The sequence below is a fragment of the Saccopteryx leptura genome, chromosome 5 (genome assembly GCF_036850995.1).
Source record: "Saccopteryx leptura isolate mSacLep1 chromosome 5, mSacLep1_pri_phased_curated, whole genome shotgun sequence".
Classification (NCBI taxonomy): Eukaryota; Metazoa; Chordata; class Mammalia; order Chiroptera; family Emballonuridae; genus Saccopteryx; species Saccopteryx leptura.
Genome location: NC_089507.1, coordinates 106,539,303 through 106,563,851, shown reverse-complemented (window position 1 = coordinate 106,563,851; position 24,549 = coordinate 106,539,303). Strand labels below are relative to the sequence as shown.

At 38.4% G+C, this 24,549-nt stretch overlaps 1 protein-coding gene across 1 annotated transcript in view; it reads left to right on the top strand.

The window, feature by feature from the left end:
* CUBN (cubilin) overlaps nucleotides 1-24,549 on the top strand; it is a 306,316-nt gene that overhangs the window by 101,036 nt on the left and 180,731 nt on the right. Inside the window, exon 28 of the mRNA XM_066384573.1 lies at nucleotides 6,231-6,381. Coding sequence (XP_066240670.1) covers nucleotides 6,231-6,381 — 151 coding nt within the window. The remainder of the gene's footprint in view (nucleotides 1-6,230; nucleotides 6,382-24,549) is intronic.

Genomic DNA, 24,549 nt, shown 5'->3' with positions numbered 1-24,549 from the left:
CCAATAGATTTGCTAATGTTTTCTTCACTACCATCTCCTGTTGTGACCCACCATCCCCTCCACCCTGACACAAACACTGTGTTTATATTTTCCTCTACAGTATGATTTGTGTTGGGCTGTGTACCCCATAAACCAGGAACAGCCTTAGTCTCCACACATCACTAGGTTGCCTTAGCAACATGCAGCATGTAATGACCATCCATCTCTTCACAAGTGATTCAGTGATTTGTTGTTTCCATTTCTGGTCAGTCAGAGATGATTTCTGTGAAACGTCTATAATTCAGCTCAAGTTCTCTACAGCCATCATATTTTTTTTTCTCTCAAAACTATTTCTGGAGTAGTTTCTTTGGAAAAAATGTTGGGTCCCTTTGCCTCTTACCACAAGCTAAAATAGCATTTTGAACATATTCTACATGTCAGGCCTCATGGTTAACCTGTTACATGATTTGTCTCACTTGCTGTTTAAAACAACCTTATGAGATAAGGTTTGGCACCATCCTGATACCAAATTTGTGAAGAACTTTTAATTCAAGGACTTAAGTAATTTTCACAATATGATGTTCTAAAGGAATTTTAGAGCAGGACTCGACTGTCAATGTAAACCCTGCCACTGACCTCATTGAATATACCCTACTGTGTTCTTACAATAAAATTTCTTTCCTGCTTCCAGTTGAATTCTAATCTTTTATTAGTGACAGTGACTTCAAAAAAAAAACCTTTTATGAACTCACCGAGTATAGTTCTCAGATACTTAATGATCTTCCTTATGTTGACTAGAATTTTTATTCTCTACAATTGTTAAGGGAATCTCTACTATACCTAGCGTTCTCCCTCATGGCTGACAAATTATTTCAATTACATAGTAAACTCTGTAGGATAAAGTTTCCAGAGTTTTTAAAGATTTGTTATAGAAAATGGACCAAAAATTTTTCCAAAATGTTTCTCCTTATTTTAATGACATCATCCCAAAGAAACTCTTGATTTAATTTATCTACCTGGACTACATTTAATTAAGTCTTAAAATTAATCATTATAAAAAAGAATTTTCTTCCAGAAACTTTCAAGTAAACAAGAAACAATAGTTTTAAAAATATCAGTTAGATGCCAATCTAAAGTAGAAAGGGCTGAGTTTTAGTTGGTACTGTGTTTCTAAAATGAGTTTAGAAGTCTACCTATTAATCCCAAGCTTTTACATATGAGACAGTTGTCATGTTATTCATTCCAGTCACAAAGTTTCAAAAGCAAAAACAATTTAGCAAGAAAGAGGCACTTGAAAAGTACTTTTCTGCTCTGATCCCTGGAGTTCATGCACTTGATTCCCAGTGAGAGAACACGTTGAGATGCACACTAGCTGAGTCTGGGTTCCTCCGTACTTGAATTCCAGTGACTCCCAAAGTACCTACAAAACCCTTATTCTTACAAAAATTGTAAGATTTGTGTTCTGTCAGTGATGTGCTTTTGATCCTGTATCTTCCACCTTAATACACAGTAGGAATCCACAAATCATTTCGTATTGCAACTGGAGTCTGAAGTCACTAATGGTCTGATGACCATATGCATGTGTCATATTAACTAACCCATGCAAGGGAAGTAGGCAGAACTTGGTAAATGTGGCTAGGCAAGAGATTTCCTTCCTCTTCGAATGTCCTAAGAGTGGTTGAAATATTTCAGGGCGGAGGAGGGACCTAAACCACAGAAACTCTAAGTGAATTGTCTCCTCAAGGGGAATAACTGAAAGCATTCTATAAAAGAGGTTTTGTATAAATGCAAACTCACATCTGAAGATATATTTAATGGCTAACTTGAAAATATAATCATTGTTTCAGGTATTTAAAAAAATACCTCCAAACATACATAGTTATACAAATTAGGTTTGCATATTCAAAGTGAGAATCTTACTCTTTTTCTTCTTGATTTCTACTGGTTGCCTTTATATGAATTTAATTTCAACCTCAAATATTTGTCTGGACCTAGTAGATCTTTAGGCTTTCCAGAAGCAGAGAATTCATGCCCTTAGCAGGACCAGTATTTGCCAGCAGTTGCAATGAGTCACAGCTGGAATGTCCTGTGGTTAACATTTTGCTGTAAAAACAGAATCAGAGGGCTCCAACTGGTTGCCATGGTAACCAGTATTTGTATACTTTGAAAAATGACCGTTCCTGTTTTGTGTGGTAAATTTATACAGGAATGAATTGCAGAGGTGACGTTAGCCATCTGTGTGAATACAAATAAAAAGCCTAATTTAATTAAGTGTAAACTTTAGAAGGACATAAAATTAGTTGGGAGTTTGTTTTTGTTTTTTTGTATAGGGGTGTTATTGTTTTGTACTACTTAATTTATTTATTTATTTGACATTATAGAAGTATTTTTATCAGTGTCTAATTTGATGTTTATTTTGATGTAGTCATTCTCTCCCTTCCGAAGGCAAAAAGAAACTAATTGTCATTCATCAGTGTTCCCCCCACCCACTCCCTTTATCCCTGCCCCCCATCCCTGCACAATGTGTTTGTTATTTAAGAACAACTGGGATTCAGGGGCTCTCCCTCAATGAAGTAATCCCATCCGGAAGGAAGAAGAAAAATCTCCTCAAAGTCATGTGAAAAGGTCAGGTTTCTTAACCTTGCTGAGTTGGGAGACAAACATACTATACTGCTTATGATCTTGAATAGAAGCTAAAATATGGTTCCTCTGAATGTAACTGGCTAGTATTTCAGAAAATCCATCAAGCTTAGAGCAATTATGGTTATGGGGAAATCTTACCTTATGGTTTGTTGTTGAAAAATGAAATAACTAAAGGCTTGGTCACAGAACTGCAATTCAAAGTGAAGAGTGAGCCCTTTGGAGTGGAAAACAGTAGAGTGTTTTCCTGCTTTTTACGACTCTGCTTGGGAACAGTGTGTTTATCTTTGTATTAATTAGTTTGGAATTGAAATTCATACACTGAATTGAATAAAAGTGAAGCTGAGATAAATACCCTACAGTGAAGCAGTAATTTTGCAGTAAACAGATTGCACCATGGACCTCTCCCACCTCCACCTCCTGCATTAGATGGTGGAACCTGAGGTCTGAGGCCAAGGGCTTGGCGATGCTTACCTGTTTTTTTACATTGCTTTATTCTTTCTCTTATTTTTGCTTCCTTATTGTGGCTTCTGTCAAATATCTAGGATATTAGAAACTTGATAATAAACATACATGTTTGAAGCAGCAGTATTAAAAAAATTAAAATGGAAGCTGAAGTAATAAGCCTGAAAGATAAATCTCATCTTTATTCTTTTGCTTAAAAAAAATACACACACACACACACACACACACACACACACACACACACACACACACACACACTTAGATTTAGTATTTAAGAGTGAGTGCTCTAATGGATTTCCTAGTTTCTTTTTAAATGTCTGCTGACCTCTCCCCAAATTTCACAAGCCTGTATGTCAATTGAACAGCCAGTTTTGAGAACTCAGAATAAGACAAGCCAAGATTTATAAATCTGAGATTTATTATGACCTTGAACAGGCCCTGCCTGGTCCTGGCTTCACAGAATGGCCACAAAAATTCCAGACCTTGTGCTGCCTAAAAGAAGCATGCTGAAATTTAGGACTGTAAGACCCTAATAAGTAATCTAACTCCGCAGGGTTCAAGTACTAATGAAGATTAAGTCTCATTAAAATCAATGCAGTTTGGGAGAAATCACTGTGTTCATGCACTGTGGACGTAGTGCTGGGTACTGAGGGGGATGCAGAAGCCGTCTCGGCTCGAAGGAAACTCCCAGTTCGTAGGGGAGATAAAACAACATGTACCTGTAACTAGAATGTAACAGAATGTGGCCATTCTCACACGGAAGCGCAAGGAAAGAGCTGAGGCATTTCAGAGAAAAGCTCATGACTGGCCTTAAGGATCAGGGAAGGCACCATGGAGATGCTTTGTAGAATTTGATTATAAAGTTTTTCATACTCAAATCAGTATGTTTCATACAGTATTTTATATAACATTTTAGTAAATAAAAATAATTTGGTCTATTTGGAATTTGTTGAATCCAGATTATTATTTTGCTCACAGACACATGCAAATACATACACTCCCACTTGCTCCTGCATATGCGTACTCTCTGAGAGACCAATCAAGGAGCCCACAGTCTGTGCTCAGATGCCTTCCGTTGCTGTCACAGGCCATGCATCCCAAGTGTGTACAGTGGACGTTAGCGGATTGAAAGAAAATAAAATGGCCTGAGTGAGGAGGGAGCCAGCGTTTTTGCATTATCTTTCCTGATTGAAGAGATATGGCAGAAAGATGTATTTTTTTTTAGTTAAAAGGTGTGTATCTGATGAATGTATTAAAGGAGGCAGGTAAAGAGTGCACAGCAGGATGTATAAATGCCTCAGCTGGAAAATGAGCAAAGACCTTAGCAGAAACGTTCCAAGAGAAGAAATGTAAATGGCCAGTAAACATAAAAAACTTCAACCTCAAAGTAACACAAATTAAGACAATTATAAAACACATACTCACATTTTTATTGTCAGCACCAGTTTTTAAAATAATAGTCATAGTCGCCAAAGTTCCACTGCACAAAACATTTCTGTGCCAGTGAGAGGGTGAATTGGTGTAAACTATCTGGTAAGAAGTTAAATAATATGCCAGAAAAAAAAATACTATTTGATTTATTTCCCTTATAAGAATCTTTCCTGGGCCCTGGCCGGTTGGCTCAGCGGTGGAGCGTCGGCCTGGCGTGCGGGGGACCCGGGTTCGATTCCCGGCCAGGGCACATAGGAGAAGCGCCCATTTGCTTCTCCACCCCCTCCCCTCCTTCCTCTCTGTCTCTCTCTTCCCCTCCAGCAGCCAAGGCTCCATTGGAGCAAGGATGGCCCGGGTGCTGGGGATGGCTCCTTGGCCTCTGCCCCAGGCACTAGAGTGGCTCTGGTTGCGGCAGAGCAACGCCCCGGAGGGGCAGAGCATCACCCCCTGGTGGGCAGAGCATCGCCCCCTGGTGGGCAGAGCATCGCCCCTGGTGGGCGTGCCGGGTGGATCCCGGTCCGACGCATGAAGGAGTCTGTCTGGCTGTCTCTTCCTGTTTCCAGCTTCAGAAAAATACAAAAAAAAAAAAAAAAAAAAAGAATCTTTCCTGGTGAAAATTAAAACTATTAGACAAATATTTAAATTGGCAGAAATATTGGAAATATTGTAAGTGAACAACAGAATTATAATGTAAATAATGTATTAGTAACATCTTATACTACCACTAAAAAAAGTTGACATAGATGATTTAATGACATGTTTGGTATAAAATAGGGAACACAATGAAATGTGTAGCCCAAATTTATACACACATGTACACCTGCATGCATACACACATACACATATACATATATGCAAATGGAAACTACGTTGGTGGGCTAAATTTCTGGCATTAACAAAATATCAGCAGTAATTATCTTCAGTGGGATTTTTTTTAATTTTCATTTTTATAACTTTCTGAAATGTCTGATTTTTAAAACTAATATTTATTTAAAATTTTATATCTTACAATTATAATTCTGCTATTTATTGAGCATCTCTTGCGTGTTGATATGTGAACACATCTCATTTGGCCTACTATTTTCTTATTCTGTGTCTGGATTATACTTTGGAGGGAATTTGATAGGCTGACATAAAACCAAACAATATTTGGATTTCCAAATTATTTAGCTTAGAAAGCATCCTAGGCCATGGCCAGTTGGCTCAGTGGTAGAATATTGACATCCAGTGTGTGGATGTCAAGGGTTCAATTCCCTGTCAGGGCACAATGGAGAAGTGCCCATCTGCTTTTCCATGCCTCCCCTTCTAGCTTCTCTCTCTCTTTGTCAGTCTCTGTCTTCCCCTCCTGCAGCCATGACTCAATTGGAGTGAATTGGCCCCATGACTATAGCTCCATACTGTAGATGGCCTCTCCTCAGGTACTGAGAAGAGCTCAGTTGCTGATTAATGGAGCAACTGTAGGGCAGAGAATCACTCCCTAGTGGGCTTGTGGTGTGGATCCCGGTACAGCGCATGTGTCTCTCTGACTCCCCTCCTCTCATTGACTAAAAAATAAATTGAATTCTTATGTTAAGCACCCTGTACTCAACCCCCCTTAGTGGATTTAGCCTTCACTTCTGAACCAAGGTACAGCTTTCACTCCGAGTAGACTTAGCTTTTCCTATCTGGCAAACCATGTGGAGGGTTTTACATTGGGAAGTTTCTCTTTTTTTCAGCTCTATGACGGCTCACGGAGGCTGGGCCGCTACTGTGGAGTCCATCTGCCGCCTCCAGGGAGTACTACAAGCTCCACTTTTCAAGTGCTGTTCCACTCTGATGGAGTTGGTCACCACGAGAAAGGATTCCAGATGCAGTGGTTCATTCACGGTAAGCCAGCCGAGCTCAGTCATTGCTCTTTGACCAAGCATTGTCCTGTTCCAATTCTATATTTGAAAACAATACCATGAACACTAATGTGTTCATGGGTAGTGACTTGGGTAGTAACTGGTGCTAGGCCTCAGATATTGGTGGCTCTTGGAGAGTTAAATCCTGTTAGGGCTAAGAGAGGAAGTGACGTCAAAGCGGACAGGATTTGGATAACTGCTTAAGAAGGTGCTTCAATAAATTGCTCAAGAGAAGGGAGTGAGCAGAATGAAGTTTTTAAGGGTGAAGCTGAGGTGGGAAGCCAATTGCAAAGTAGGATGGGGACCTCTCAGGGAGAGCGAAATAGAATGAGATTTAAGGCTTACTCCGACATTCACAAGATAAAAAATGATGGGGTGGGTGGGGAAGAATGAGAGTGGATCAGAGAGAAAGGGAAGGGCAGGTATTGCACAGGGCGGAAGCAGGAGCAGAGGCCGAGCTGGGGCTGCACTATCTGGAAGTGTGTGCTCCGTCTATAGGTAGGTGTGGTCACAGCCCACCTAGAACTGGTGGATCAGAAAGCAGGTAGAATGGTCATTTCTCTGAAGATGAAATTTATTTTTAACAGAAGTTCTGAAACTTCTAGGCTGACCTCATATGTTTCAGTCCAAAGAGAAAGGGCCCCAGATCAGTGGCTCCCTAAATGTGCTCCCCCAAAGCAGCAGCAGAATCACCTGGAACTTGTTAGAAATGCAAATTCTCGAGCCCCATCCCAGACCTATGAAATCACAAACTCCTAAAGAAGGTCCTGTAATCTGTGTCTTAACTGGTTTCGCTGGTGATTAATGTTTGAGAACCGCTCTCCTAGAGTGATCCAGACTTGAAAATTATAGTCCTTGTAAAAATTATAGTAGCAATTCTCAACCAAGGTTTTAGTGCACACTGGTCCGTTTCAATCAGTTTGAAAGAGGGCAATGCTCTACCGGGAACCACACACAGACATCTAGGCCTGGCATTATTGTCAGATCAGGAGTGAGCACAAGGTGAGGGCATGACCGGGTTTAGTGGTTGACTCTTGAAGGTTGTTAACATCATAGCAGATTTATTATATGAATCTCAATGCTATATATAACTGAATGGCTCTATTATATATTTAAGAGTGTTAGACATTCTGAGAATATGAACTGGAGACTCACTATATTTCTGTTAAAAAGTAAAAACAAGATTTTCAGTGTTTAAAACTATTTAGTGGTTATCCACAGAGCCACTTACAGTTTGAAATACAGATTATAAATTCGCAGAGTAAATGAACTATCATGATTAAGCTTGTAGCAGTTCTTGGCCATCCTTTTCATCAAGTAGGTAGATTTAATGGAATGTCAATTTATTAATCTACTAAATGAAGGGACTGGAATTATTCATCTCTATAATACAGTTCATCCCTAGTATTCAGTGATTTAGAAAGGTGAGATTTTAAGGACACGAGACAGTGTGAAAGACCTAGAAGAAGCAGGGAAATCTTGGGAAATGACCCAGATTGTCAAGAGCTAGAGGTATTTTCCAGAGCAGTGTTTCTCAGGCTTCCCGGTGCATACGAATCACTTGTTAAAACACGGGGGAGCTGAGGGAAGGCCCATGAATCTGCATTTCTAAAAAGCTCTCAAGTGGTGCTGATGCGCTACTCTGTAGAACACACTCTGAGGAGCAAGTCAAGAGTGGATGTTAAGTCTGGAGAAATAAATAAATTGATGGAAAGACAGCACCCATTGAATTTACAGAAAGCTTTGAGGTGCTCCCAGGGCTCACTGTTACAACAGCAGAATACTATCTTCCATATTTTGATGTCCATGGGATAAGAGTGGAGACCTCTGGAAGAAAAAGAACCCTACTGCTTAAGAGATCCAACGATGAGAGAGCTTTTGCCTGAGACGAAAGATGGACAGTGAGACATGCTGACCAGGAGGCCGAGGCTCAGGGCCTTAAGGGAGTGGTTCTCAGCCCTAGATACACACTGGATTTGCCTGGTGGTATTTAAAGAGTACCAGGCCTGGGTGCCAGACTCCAGGGATAGGATTTAATTGGTCTACAGTGGGACCTTGATTATTGATAATTAAAAAATAAAAAGTAAAACTCCCTAAGTAATTCAAGATGTAGAGTTTTAGGATCAGTGACTTGGCTGGTTTTAGCTTTCTCCTCCCTGGGTGGCTTTCCTGCCCTCCAGGCTGTTCTAGCCACACTAGCCCAAGGTCACCCTACAGAGTATGATATAATGGTCATTATTAACTACACCTATTCCTATATCACTGTTTTTTTTCCAGCCTACATCCTAGACATGGCAGACTCCTCTGCTGAGAGTTCTGAATTTTTGTTAGGAAATCATTTTTTTCTATCAGTTTCATTTGAAATCTGTCTTTGCAGGGGGAGTCAAAGACACCCTCTGTCTATTGTCTTTCCTGTTTACTATTTCAAAACCTTTTCCCAATTGCTGAAAACTTGCTAAGCTTGGACCCAGAATTACGCAACAAAATTTTGCCAGCTGGTACCAGAACTGAAAAAAAAAAATTAACTCTGTTTTACCCACTGTATATAAATTAGATATGGGAAAAACCTTCTGGAAGGGGATAGTTAATCTGTGAAAAATTAACTGATTTTCATATATCATAGTTGTGCAGTGCCACAAGTACACAGAGCTTATACTCTGCATCTGAACTAAGGCTTTGTCTTGAGATGATGGCCTGAGAGGAGGGACCAGCAGAATGCAGACAAGGGTCAGGCGAGGGGTCTTGGGGGACACATTCCCCATTTCTCACCCACTGGAGGTAAACTGAAGACAAAATCTGATTTCTCAGTTATCCATGTGTTCCTTCCGCGGATGTTAAGGAACTGTTTTGGGCCATGTACTATGTAGGTGCTGGGGTCAGTGTGTGACTCTGGCCAGCAGGCCTGGTTCCTGCTCTCCTAGAGCTTACAGGTGGTGGGAAGATGTAGCCATCAAGCGAAAAGCTCGCCAATAAATAGAAGTGAAAACTGCCAGGAAGCACCCAAGACATGATTTGACATTGACATTTGGTCAGAGAAGTTCTGCATGAAAATAGGTCCCTTGAACTGAAATTTAAGAGTAAGCAGGAGTTAATAGACAAATAGTAGACACAAAAGGATTCTGAGTTAAAAAAAAAATCCCATGGATGGAGAATGTGGGGTGAGTGTAAGGGACCCCGAAGTCCAGAGTCAAAGGGAGCAGTGCTGAACTAAACAGTGGCCAGAAAGTTTGGGTCATACTTGGTTAGGGACCTGAGCAGGGAGACAGTCCCCACCCTCTCTTTTATGTAAAAGGATCAGATTTCAAAGAATTGAGTTTTGAGTAGGTTCCTGAAGGACTGAAGTGATATGGCATGTTGTGAGACTCAGAATATAAAATAAAATACAAAATGAAAATAAATAAATACGAAGCAAATGTAAAAATTTGTCCCAGTTTTCAAGTTTAATAGTAATACTCTTTTTTTTTTAACTGAACAATGAAAGTAATGATATAGTTTTGAAATGACTGGACTTTTATAATAAGTACATGTTACTTTTATAATTAGAAAACAAGAAACAAGATTTCAGTTTAAAAACTGTAATAGTAGTACTCCTGAACGTGTGTTTATGTGTGCACATGAACGCGAGTATGTGTATTAATTCAAAATGATTGCCTCTGCACAACCTTTCTAAATCTCAATCTCAGAATCAGGTTCAAGTGCCAGAGCCCAGGATACCCAGCCTGACAATTCATTTTCTCAACATTGCCGCTGAGGAAGAGTCCCCACATACTTCATTTTGCCAATTAATAAACTCGTTTGCAAAATATGCTTCTTTGTTGGCTGCACAATTCTACCCTTTGCCTTGAGAAAATGGGCCGGCAATCAGGCTTTATTCGTGGGCCCGTTTTTAAAGTGGCTCTGTAGACATGAGATTAAAAAGCACACTGCCTCGCCTTTATGCGAGCTATCAAAAGAAGTCCCACCCTGGAAAGAAAGAAATGGCCACAGTTGCCCTGCCTGGCTAAACTGTTCACTGTATTCAGTGTTGACAGCATTGTCCAGAGGCTGGATTCCGTCTCGGGGGCCTCCGCCTGAATTGATGAAGGGGATACAGACCTTTCTGCAAACTGTGTGAACAGGGGGCCTCCTGGCCAGCTGCGCACACCACTGGTCTTCTGCCCCCCTATCCCAGAGGCCTGCTTTCACTTGGCAGTGGAATCCCACATACTAACAAGGTCAAGGAGCTTTGTGAGTGAATGAGTGACATTTGCAAAGGAAGAGAACCCCTCAGCTGGGAATAGCAGGGGAAAGGCTAAGTGGCATGTGATCAGGAGGTGATGTCACCCTGGATATTCACAAAGAAAAGTGTAGTCTTTTCTTTGGGGAGATAGATGACATCAGCTTCTTGAATGGAGGCTGGTTTCATTTTATCTTCTTTTTAGCTATTAATGACATTTCTCAAGCCTTGTGGGTTTTCAGAAATTAGCTTGGGGAGAACATTTAAAAAACTTTATCAAGGTTCTCCATGGCTAGCTTGGTTTGAACACAAGCCAGTGCTTTCTTGACTACCTGGGGATATGCGGCATTGTATCAAAGAGCTTTAATATATATATTATATATTGCACAGGGTGGATATATATAAAAAATATATAAAATATATATATTTTAGAGCCTGGCAGAGAACCTCCATGAGATCAGCAATGTTTCTCCCAAACCTTCCCCCAGTTCTCTTTCCCTCACTCAGACTTTTCAATAGTCTTTATTTATTGTCCTTTCAGGGGAAATCCTTCTAACTTTTCATTTTTATTCCTTTTGGGACTCAGAGTATGTGTGCAGGGATGGGGAGTGCATTCTGGGAGGACAAATGTTTTATCCTGTGCAATTTCATTATCCGTTTGCCTTTTATTCGAATGCTCGGTAGTCAAAGGCTGTGAGGCTGAATAACCTGGGCTCTCTCTGGAGATCTGCTGGCCTACCCTCCATAGGGCAGACCTTTTGCTATTGCTAACCATGTTATAGTGATTACACACACCCTCCATAGGCAAGTATTTATTGAGAACATGTTTTCATTCAGTCATTCCTTCAACCAACCAACTAGCCAACATATAATGATTTGTATAGATTCTGGGCTTGGTATTTAGAATATAGAGAGTGTACTTGTGAGCTCAGGATATCATTACAAACGATTTCAGATTGGGTGGATAAAAAGCAGAAATTTCTTTCTCACTTTTCTGGAGGCTGGAAATCTAAGATTAAGGCACGGCAGGTTTGGTTTCCCCTGAGGTCTCAGGTTGGCTGGCAGATGGCGGACTTCCTACTGAGTCTCCCCACATCCTTTGCTCTGAGTGCACATCCTCCTGTCTCTTCCTGTGTCCAGACTTCCTCTTCACGTAAGGGCACCAATCCGATTAGATTAAGGCTCACCCTAGGGGGCCTTATTTAGACTTAATCACCTCTGTAATATCCTTATGTCTAAGTACAGTCACCTTTTGAGGTACTGGGAAATGAGGTTTTAATATATGAATTTTGAGGGGACACAATTTAGTTTATGGCAAAGAAGAAGGAGTAGCATCTTTGACCTCAGGTAGATAGTCATTTAGTGAGGAAAACAGAAGTAAATCCATAATCCATGACGTGCTGGGGGCATGGAGGACACTGGGAGAGCCAAGGAAACTCAGGAGGCCCTCCAGGCAGCCTGAATACAGCAATCGTTCCCTCAGAAAAATATCCAACCTCAGAGAGGAAGACATTTCTAAGTAGGAGCAGGTGGCTTAAAATAACACCAAAGTTTTACAACTGGCAAGGATTTCAGCTAGTGTACATATTCTCAACATCACCCCCAAGCGGGTGAAAACTGGTTCAGAAGGGTAAAAAAATATATACTTTGTGTATAAAGTACAGATATATATAATCCATAACCAATATATAGTATATCTGTGAAATTAAAATTTCATGGGGGAGAGTTTGGGGAAAAATATCTAAGAAGGCTCCTTAGAAGAGCAATAATGAACAAAAATGGTTGAGAAATACTGAGCTAAAGGGAATGAAAGAGGTAGAGGTAGTGAAGGTTGTCAGAGACCGACTGATAAGACCCATTGCAAGAACTTGGATTTTATTTCTTGTCTGTCCTGAGCCTTGCTTCTGCACAGTGTGGACATTCACAATTGGGAGGTCTAATGTTGCAAAGAGAGTGAGTTTATGAATTGTGGTTTGCTGAATTCCAGGGCACGCTCATGAGGGTGGGGTGTGAATCACACCGCCGGGTCCTGTTCGCAGGCAGAGACCTTTCTCTCAGCTGGTGACGAGTCACTCTCATAGTGTCACTTCCTGCTAGGTGGTGATATATAATGCCACAGAGATAAAAGTGGTAAAACACCTATCCCAGTCTGCCTCCAAAGTAGCCCTATTTATGATCAAGAATGTCTTTTTGCTCAGTGAGTCTGTAAGCAGTTTCTTATTATAGACTAACTCAGACTCCTGGGATTGTTTTATTATATGGTGTGACATAAGATTAAAAAAAATCCGGTTCATTTTAGGCAGAAATTAAATACAATAGACACTTTTAAGAAACAGTTCTGTTTAAGTTAAAACTTAGTTCCCTAAATGCTGACTGAGCTTCTTTCACATTCACACATGCTCTGTCTTGTCCGGCTTATTTGAGCTAATTTCATCTATTTGATATTTCAAACTTTTGTCTTTGGGATACTCTTAGGAAAAAATTTTAACATAGAGACTCCAAATGAATACAGTCTTAGTAGCACTGAAGTAAAGATTTCTGCATTATGGTATTGTGTCTGATTTTTATTTTTGGAAAAGTCTCACTTATGTCTTTGTTTTTGCAAAGAAGTTCTTAATGGATATGACTAATTTTTTAAAAATCTGTCTATAAAATAATTCACATTTGTAGAACTGGTATAAAAATTTACCAATTAAAAAAAAATCTTGCAGCTCTTTTCTGCCTTGGCTTCAGAACTTTTCCAGCAAGGTCCTAGTCATCAGAGATGACATTAAACAAATGCAGACATTTCAGAATGAGTGGAAAAGCTAAATTCTAGCATTATTTGCCTCCTTGACAACAGCAGAAGGTACACATACACACAGTTGACCTTCATTCAGTGTTGGCTCTGAGTTGTGTAACCAGTGAGGACCTTTTAGGAGTCTTGAATCTCAATTCCCATGCCACTACTGTTTGAAAAACTTGGGAGTTCAATTTCCATTGCTACTTTGTGAAACAGTTATAAAAAGAAAAAAAATAATAACCCTCAAACAACCATGACCTTCCCAAGTCACATATTACACAATTTGTAATTATTCTCGAGATTTGGGCCAAAGAAAGGGTTTTGGAATCTTCTGTTTGTGTTCTGGTTCCTTAGCAACAATATCTCTGATAGATACTGCACATACTTTCTAGGGGATTCAACACTTTTTTGTACAACATGGAAAGAGAAGCCACTTTTTTTTTCACAGTTTCAAATTTTATAGCAGCCAAAAATGACTAAACCCACAGAAAACAAACAGGAGGTTCAGTGTAGAACATTACTTACTTTTTGTCCCCAGCGGTTTCTTTTCTTGAACATTTACTTAAATATTACCATATTTGTCTCTAACATTACGTATCCAAGGACTTGTTTGACATGTATGCCACTGTGTACTCAGAAAAACTTATGCCAGCCTTCAGTGGCATTGACTCACAAAATAAAGAATGAATCTCTGGTATAAGATAGTAATTATATTCTAGATGGTTAATAAAATTTTATATTCTTTAATAAGGAATGCTATTAATTTACTTTGTTCCTGTTTTTCTTTCTCTTTATAGTCATACTTACATACTACTCACAGACTAAATAATATTGATGTTTTTACCTAAAATGTAATTTAAACTCTATTTTAAGACATTACTTACAATAAAAATAAACCATGTTGGCCTATACAGAGTAAATAAAAATATGATTTAATTGCTTAGTGCATTGATTTGATTGTCATCACATTTATTATTATTGGGCCAAGCAATTAATTTTGAAATGTTGATGTTATTATTTAAAAATGATGTTATCACTTAAAAATGTTGATGTCATCATTTTAAAAAATGACACAATGTTATCATTGTAAAAATAATACCATGTGCTAGGCCAGGGGTCAGGAACCTATGGCTCACGAGCCAGATGTGGTTCTTTTGATGGCTGCATCTGGCTCGCAGACAAATCTTTTTTTTTTTTTTTTTAATAATTTTATTTTTAATGGGGCAACATCAATAAATCAGGATACATATATTCAAAGATAACAACTCCAGGTTATCTTGTCGTTCACTTATGTTGCATACCCATCACCCAAAGTCAGATTGTCTGCTGTTACCTTCTATCTAGTTTTCTTTGTGCCCCTCCCCCTCCCCCTTTCCCTCTCCCTCTCCCCCCTCCCCCCGTAACCACCACACTCTTATCAATGTCTCTTAGTTTCACTTTTATGTCCCACCAATGTATGGAATAATGCAGTTCCTGGTTTTTTCTGATTTACTTATTTCACTTCGTATCATGTTATCAAGATCCCACCATTTTGCTGTAAATGATCCGATGTCATCATTTCTTATGGCTGAGTAGTATTCCATAGTGTATATGTGCCACATCTTCTTTATCCAGTCATCTATTGACGGGCTTTTTGGTTGTTTCCATGTCCTGGCCACTGTGAAGAATGCTGCAATGAACATGGGGCTGCATGTGGCAGACAAATCTTTAATAAAAAAAAATAATAACGTTAAAAATATAAAACATTCTCATGTATTACAATCCATTCATTTCCTACCGCTCATGTTCATGGTTGTGGGTGGCTGGAGCCAATCACAGCTGTCCTCCAGGACAACACCAAATTTTTATTGGATAATATAACGTACACGGGTTGTTGTATGGCTCTCACAGAATTACATTTTAAAATATGTGGCGTTCCTGGCTCTCTCAGCCAAAAAGGTTCCCAACCCCTGTGCTAGGCCCTTTGGTTAGAGTTTTAAAAATATTATCTCATGTCTCCTCCCAATAATTCTCTGAAATAAACATTACCATCCCCATATTCTAGATAAGAACACTAAGGAAATAGTTGTAGAGAAGTTAAGTAACTTCCCCAAACTTACAAATCCAGTAAGTGATAAAATCAGGGCAGAAAACCAAGTGTGTGCTGTCCAATTCCAAAGCCTGAGCTGCACTCTACCTAGAAGCAAAAAATTTTCCCTGCAACTTTTCATTGCAGAAAAGATGAAACAATACTATAATGCAGTGAAGGTTAGAGCTTATAGTAGGTAAGTGTGTCACGAAACTCCCATTGAGGAAAATGAGTATTTTTAAATGAATGTATGCTGTCTTTTCCAAGTTAAAAAAATTCTGGTTTCAAGGTCTTTCCAAGGGGATACACAATTCATTCTTTCTTCAGGTTCAAGTAGCAATACTGCAGGGAAGCACATTACTTAGCAAATGATGAGTTCAAAAGAGCAGACATTTGTCAGCTCTTCAACACAATATCTGCTTTATTAGTTATTAAAAAGTACTCTTCTTTTGGAGTTGATACATATGGTTGATGGAATCCTACCCTTCTGAGCTGATATAGACCACAGAGATTATTTACTTTGTTACTACTGTTTAGTTACACAAACTAGTTTATAAGGGGAGTTATAATAAGTGAAAAGTGAAAAAATAGCTGCCCCCAAAACAGACTGCTTTGGTTAAGAGGTAAACGAAGAGGGATGGAATGAAGCACTTGAGAAGTTGGTTAATTTAGGAGCCCAGTCTGAGAGACTTAGACTTATGCCTCCTCTAAGCTAAAAACCTTGGCTGGCTGATGGCTGCAGCATTTGCCCTGTGAGGGACCCTTGACCCTGGCATTGCAGTCACAGAAACAATCTCATGGTTCAGGCTTGAACAGAGCTTCTTGGAACAACCATTGTCATGGTGCTGCCCATGTCTGTTCATTTGTTGATATGGTTTGACTTCCATGTGGAATAAAAGGTTGGGAGTTAGGGAAAGGTAAGAGAAGGAATTTTGTGGGAAGGTGATGCACAGCCCTGGGAAGGGGGCGGTAAGCATGTGAGCATTTTCCTTCAAGAGCACACTATGTACCAAAATAATTAACTTGAGAGAACACAGGATTAGGATGAATACTTTTAAATAGAATTATGAAGGCTGAACTTGGAAATTGCATAAAGAGAACAAATTTCCTCTATCTTTGCCTGTTTGGGAATTTTATAAAGTAGCCTTAGGCATGACTACATTTTTTAGGGAGAATTAGTCCAGTTGTCTTGGTCTCATTTAATTTCCTTGAAAGATATTTTTATACTTTTTAAAAATAAATTTTGTTCAGAAATCTTTAGTAATTTTAAAAATGTCTAAGAGAGAGAGACTGATTTCTCCTGAATTGTCAGCAAAGAATTTCTGCTGGGAAACCATTCTTTAATTGATTGGAATAAGAAGATTAGAAGGAAAAGGTATAGTTAATCAAAATGAAAAGATGACGAGATTGACTATACTTCTCTGGTTAAAAATGAAACATTTTTATCCTTTAATATATAGGAAAAATCAAATTTATATTTTGTGAAAAGCCCTAAGATATGGCTCATTCGGTTTGAATGTACTAAGGTGGAACACTTTAATATTAAGATTCAGAACATCAGAAGGCTATGCTAATGATAAGTTTAAATATTTATATAACATCTTATATAGTAATTTAAAAATCATTTTAAAACTATATTGAGTATTGATATTTGAGCTTCCTGTGTCTATTTTAAGTTATTAACTTCAAGTTATGGCTTTATTCTTCCATTTTTCTGTTTTTTAATTTGTCCCTGCCATTGAAGACAGATAATTCTAATCTATATCCATGGCCATATGGGAATCAGTCAAACAAAATCATTATCACAACATCTGGGGCTGGGATGAAGTCCTTACAGAAGATGGAACTTTGCCCTTACTGACTCCTCAACACTACAAATCATTACTTAGTTCTTGAGTTTTCTTGTTTCCTCCTAATGTGTTATCTAGCCCTAAGTTTGTTTCTAGTTTTCTCAGCAGTAGACTTTGCTGAGTCTGAATGTTTGTGTCCCCTGAAAATTCATGTGTGGAACTTAACTCCTAAGGTAATGATATAAGTGGGGCATTCAGGAGGTGATTAAGCATGAAGGCTGAGCCTTCATTATTGGGATTAATACCCTTATGAAAGAGGTTTCAAAGAGTTCCCTTACTCCATTTTACCATATGAGACCTGTAACCCAGAGGAGGGCCCTTACCTGACCATAAGTAAGTCAATCAATCAATCAATCAATTTCTGTTGTTTATAAGCTACTCAGTAGTTGGTATTTTATCACAGCAGCAAAAATGGACCAAAACACACTATCTTGTAACCTTATCCTTGACCAACCATGATCTAAACCTCAGTGTGATAACTGGGAAGTAATTAATATGAGAGGGTCTGAGGCAGGGGTCCCCAAACTATGGCCCACGGTTCGCATGCAGCCCCCTGAGGCCATTTATCTGGCCCCCGCCGCACTTCCAGAAGGGGCACCTCTTTCATTGGTGGTCAGTGAGAGGAGCATAGTTCCCATTGAAATACTGGTCAGTTTGTTAATTTAAATTTACTTGTTCTTTATTTTAAATATTGTATTTGTTGCCGTTTTGGTTTTTTACTTTAAAATAAGATATGTGCAGTATGTATAGGGATTGTTCATAGTTTTTTTTTATAGTCTGGCCCTCCAACGGTCTGAAGGACAGTGAACTGGCCCCCTGTGTAAAAAGTTTGGGGACCCCTGGTCTAAGGAGAGCTCACAAACCCACACTCCTTCAGATGTTACATTCATAGTTGTTATCATTTTTTGCCTGTTTTCCAGTTGTCCACCGTGTGTTTACCAGGAAAAGAATGGGGTTATATTAGCTTCCTGGGGCTGCAATAACAAGATACCACAAACTGGATGACTTAGAACAACAGAAATTGATTCTTTCAAAGTTCTGGAGGCTAGAAGTCCAAAATCAAGGTGTCAGCAGAGCCATCCCTTTTGTGGCTCTAGGACAGAGTCCTACCTTACCTCTTCTACTTCTGGTGGTTGCTGGCAGGACTCGGCTTTCCTTGATTTATAGATGTGTAACTCCAACCTCTGTCTCCACTTCCATGTGGACTTCTTCCTTCTGTCTCTCTGTTTCCAAATTTTTCTCTTCTAAGGACACTAACTGTATTGAATTTCAGTCCTGCTCTAATTCAGTATGACCTCATGTTAACTTGATAGCATCTGCAAAGACCCTATTTCCAAATGAGGTCACATCTACAGGTTCCATGTGGACATGATTTGTGGGGTACATTATATAACCCAATACAGCAGGTTCCAGAGCTTTTGATAACTTTCTCATTTCTTGGAGTCACCATGCTTTGTCTTCTTATTCCTTTTTTTCTCGGAAGGATTTCACATTTCTTGATCTTTATGCTACTTGTTTTACTTCTCTGACTTCATTACATAATTGTTCCAGCTTGTGACTCTGTCTTCATGGAACAATTGCTAATCTGCAAAATCCCTCAGAAAATTAATCTGCAAATCTCGGTCAGACGAATTCTCGGGCTCCCCCCTTGGCTCTGTCTGCAGAGAGGACTAGTGATCTGATTTTAGTCTTCTTGCTTCATAGACTAGATACCTATCATTTGCCTTTGTCAGGAGAGTAACATATTCTTTTATATTATTGGGGGATTAACTGGTAAAATCAAACCAGGAATGCTGACTTTTTATGGTTCTCATACATGCCACAGTCACTTTCAGACACTCTTGATCATTTTAAGGAGCTTACATTCTTTTTCATCCCCAAACCCCGCCTCAACCCAAAAGTTTCTGTTCAAAATCACCTTAATTACATTATTTGCAGGTCTCCTTGTATCAGAAGTGAGGCTTGTTTACTCTAGAAAATAGTTCAGCGTTGCCTTAGGTGGCTCTTTCCCAAATTCTAAGCCTTTAGCTGCCACTTCACATCATGCCTGCCCCACCAGAGAGTCCTGATGGCTAACTTCCCCTGTGAGCCCCCCCCCCCTTGTGCTCCCCTGTACCTTTCAGAGGGGGAATGGACTAGCTGCCACTTCACATCATGCCTGCCCCACCAGAGTCCTGATGGCTAACTTCCCCTGTGAGCCCCCCTCATGCTCCCCTGTACCTTTCAGAGGGAGAATGGATTAGCCAGTGAGGCATCTTTCAGGGTATTGAAGAAGAGAAGGTTTTTATTTTTAAATTATAGCAAAACTACCAAAATATAAATCAGTCATTTTAATGAAGCATGTGAGCATTGTAACTTGAGAGTGTTTAAAATGTATGCTTTTGCTATACTTAAGCTTTTCAAATCCTTTTTAACACTGACCACTAATTTCTCAGGCGTTTTCCTCAGAAACAAGAGGATAAGGATGTGCAGATGTCTTCTTTGGGGCCATTGTCTGTTCCTCCTCTCCCCGCCTCGGTGGCCAGGCGGTTCTGGCTGGCAGCCTCCAGTGCTGGGGGTTTATGGAACATGGTTTCAGGAAAATGCTGAGTGTAAAGAGATGACTGCGTTTGGGCAGTTGTAAGAAAACGTGGAATGTACTTTTGAAACTGCGCCCGATGCCATTTAGCGGTCTCAGTGCTGGTTTGCTTTCATTAAAGCTTTTTCCTTTAAAAACAACAACCCAAACCTTAAAAATAGAACATACATAGGTTATACTCACTTAAAAACATTATAGCTCATTGCTTGCAAAGTCTTTTTATGAAAATATTTAAGTTATCTTCATAAGTAAGCAGGTATAGCAACAACTTTGAACTCTTCCTTGGTATGAGTTCAATAGATCTGCTTCCTGCTGATAAGGTAAGCTCTTCCTCTCAGCTCACTACTGGAAGTTAGAGGGAAATAGAATCAAATAGATTATCAGCCACCAGTACTGAAAGTTTTGTAAAGATTAACTACTACACAAAAAACATATGATTCTCTTCAAGAAATTCTTTTTTTCCAGGTCTAACAATGTTAATATGGTAGATTTTTGTCAGGTTTACCTCAAATTAAATAAAAAAGATTTTTGATATACTTATTTTTTTTCAGATTGCTACAGTAATGTTTTCCTCAGTAGATGGACAGAACATTGACGAGGCAGGCAGTGGTCAACACTGCCGTTCCAGTGCCTTAAAGCTCTAATGCCCAATAAGCCATCATGGGCAGACCACCTCTCCCAGGTCTGTGGTCTCTCCACCATGGGGGGTAGGAAGGTGAGAGAAGTTGCAGGGGTGGGCCACCATCTTCCCTTCACTATGTGAGCTGCAAATTCAGTAGTCTTCTTGAGCCTCACTTCGCTCGTCTCAAGGTTATGGGCCTGCCTTATAACCTTGCTCATATCTAAACTGGGCCCACCTCACAGAGTGGCCCAGATAATGTACTTGTCAAAAGCCTTTTGAAAAACTGATTTACATTGCAAAGATGAACTACCTTTATTAAAGGTTAATAAATAATTGATTTCTTACATCTCAGCTATTCATGATGGCTCTTCGACTGGGATAGTAATTCCTTTTTTAGTTCTCCAAGTATTTCCCCTAATATCATCCCATATCTGGATAAACTCCTATTAAATTACTATATATCTTATATAGAAGGGTCATATGCAAGACACAGCTAAAGACCTTACTTTGATTTTCTCATTTAATTTATACAACAACCCTATTAGGTTAAATACTAATTCTGTTACAAAAGAAGGGATTGAGGAATTTCTTTTATATTTTATTATTCATTCAACCAGACAGCATGATGATTGAGAGGATATTTGGAGCCTAACATCACCTCCTATTTTATTTCCTGATAGCTATTGGCTGATATAATCTCTTTCATCTACAGCCTGTCTCTCTTTCTTACCCTTCTGACCCCCTAACAACCCACCCAAAGTCACTGACATGACTGACAATGACATGATTTTTTAAAACAATTTCTGCTTAGCCTGCTAAACTGTGTTTTCTCAGCAGTGGCATTTGTTTTAATATTTGCAGATATGTTTGTACCATTATTTTTACTATAAATGAAATGTAGACACCTGAGATTTTCCCATCTCCAAAATGGGCAGATGGATTTAGAAATAGATTTTCTTCTGTGACTCATTCAGGAGAAACTGCATTTTTTTAAATAATTTTATTTTTTTAATGGGGCGACATCAATAAATCAGGATACATATATTCAAAGATAACATGTCCAGGTTATCTTGTCATTCAATTATGTTGCATGCCCATCACCCAAAGTCAGATTGTCCTCTGTCACCTTCTATCTAGTTTTCTTTGTGCCCCTCCCCCTCCCCCTTTCCCTCTCCCTCTCCCCCCTCCCCCCATAACTACCACACTCTTATCAATGTCTCTTAGTCTCACTTTTATGTCCCACCTACGTATGGAATAATGCAGTTCCTGGTTTTTTCTGATTTACTTATTTCACTTAGTATAATGTTATCAAGATCCCACCATTTTGCTGTAAATGATCCGATGTCATCATTTCTTATGGCTGAGTAGTATTCCATAGTGTATATGTGCCACATCTTCTTTATCCAGTCATCTATTGACGGGCTTTTTGGTTGTTTCCATGTCCTGGCCACTGTGAACAATGCTGCAACGAACATAGAGCTGCATGTGTCTTTACGTATCAATGTGAGAAACTGCATTTTAATAAAAGATTGTCAAATCCTAAACTCTACAGAAACGGGAATAGCAGTGAACCAAACACTTTACCCCTTTCTTGGCCCCAAATCATTTTAAATTTTATTTTTTAATCTTTCCATTGATTTGAGACAGAAAAAGAGGAAAGGAGAGAGGAAGAGGAAAGGAAGGGAAAGGTGGGTAGGAAGAGAGAGAAACATCAACTCGTTGGTCTATTTAGTTGTTCCATTTACTTGTGTACTCATTGACTGCTTCTCCCACATGTGCTGATTGAGGATGACACCTGCGAACTCTGCATGCCAGGATGACATGCTACCCACTGAGCCACCCAGTCAGGGCCCCAAGTAAATATGAATTTAAAAGAAAATTAAAACCAGGATACCTGTTTATGTAGACAGTTTTTAGTATTAGATGTTTGCAATACTGATAGCAATTACATAAGTAAAGCAGATTACCAAATAATTTTTTTGAATTTATTAAAAATAAATCTTATCTCTACCGTAGGAAGTGGAGAAATAGTAAATCAAATAAAAGAAACAAGAAATTGTTGTTGAGACAGAATTGAGTCATTTAGCTTTTGATTCATTTCCACATTTAAAAGATGTTTCTCTTCAGAATTATACACAATAGGACTTTTAAGGTATCGCAGTACGGTATTTCTTTTGTTGACAATGGGATAGAATGTATTGATACAAGTTCTAACTCTTATTTCTATATTGTAACTGACTCCCTTTTCTGCAGCTAATGAAGTGGAAAGCAATGCATAAATAAATTCTAAAGATTCACATTATATATTAATAACCTCTACTATCTGTAGTGAATTATAACTGTTATTTGCTTTCATTTATAATTTAAAAGGTTCAACTCTTGGTATGAACTTACTTATAATTTTTAAATTTTTATCCATAATTATACAATTCCAAATTCATGATCTAATATTTCACTGTTAGCCTAATGATAGTTTGAATTTATGAAGAAACTAAGTATCAAATAATTCATTATATATATATTACTATTTTTGGTTTAGAGAAATTTTCCTATTTTTGTTGTGAATATGTTTTCCTTTGTTACTAAAAAAAAGCATAGGAAAAACAACATTGTTTATTTTTTCAGTTCTTAAAACATATATTTTGTCCTATTTTCTTTTGCCTAATGCCAAGTACACATTTGTCAAAGTATTCCAAAACCCAGGAAAAAGTGATGATACCCAAGAGAATGAATCATAACTGGCTGAATGCTGATCAGAACCTCTCATCTGTGCACTGGAAATTATTATCAAAAGAGAATCATGTTAACTTTGCACTACTGAAACTAACAAATTAAAAATATCTTTTAGCACCTCAAAATAATTTATTTATTCTTATTTTTAACTTATTGCCAAATAACATGTGAAGAATAAAATAGAATTCAAGGTTTTTTTAAATCAAAACTTATTGCAATTAGTACTCTGTAAACGAAAAGTAAGCAAAAAAGAGTTTAACAATTTATAGAAAGGCATGTGGTAATAGAAGTTTTATGTCTATAACTAGATTTTTTAAAAATAGACATTAACTATACCTGGCTTCTACAGCATAACTTGTACTATGGCATATGTTCAATAAATATTTATTGAATGATTGATTGAGAATTGGAAATTTATTTTTACCTCCTCCAAGATTTAACTAATCAAAGAGACTTTCTACCGTAATTATCAGAATAAACTATTTTCCAGTACTTTATAGTTTTTACCATATAATATCACTAAATTAATTTATACTCTTTTGCACTCAGTGTGAACTTTTAAACTGAAGTTGCTACCTTCTGATATGCTAAACCTCAGAGGTAGTGACAGCATGAAGGAGAAATGGAAAGCTTCAGAGAGTTCTCAGCTCCAACCACCAACAGTTTTTCTCTTCTCACAACCACACAATATTTTTCACCAATTAGGTATCATTTTTAATAGTATTGCAATTTCTCTTTAAAAGACATGCACATAAGCACCATTGATGAGAAGAGAACATGACAAGCCTAAAAGTAAATTTTTGTTATGTTTTTATAAGCCTTATTTATGTTTGTTTAAAATCTTAGGCAAAGTACACCGTGGGTCTTAAGAGCTGTAAGTGGGTAAATAAAATAAGTACTGTAATTTTTCAAAGCATTACTGAATGCCAAGAATCTGATACTATCGTCCCAGTTTACAGTGACTAGTTCAAAGGTATTGGCATCCTGTTATTTGCAAAGGAATTTACAAGGAAACCTGAAACAATTCAAAAAGGCAATGGGAAAATGTTGTACAGATTTTTAGATGAATCAACTATGATTTAAAACACTTGTCTGGTGAACTGAAGCTAAGTATGAACGCTGAGGTGAGATACCCTAGCTTCCATTTCCTTCTTTTTCTTTATATTATTTGGCCACAGAGTTATTTTTCTCCAAAGATTTTTCCATTGAATTAATTAACTTGATACAACTAATTTGAAGAACTATAGGAGCTGAAAATGTATGTTAAAAAATATTGGAATAACAGATTGGCTCTGCTTACCT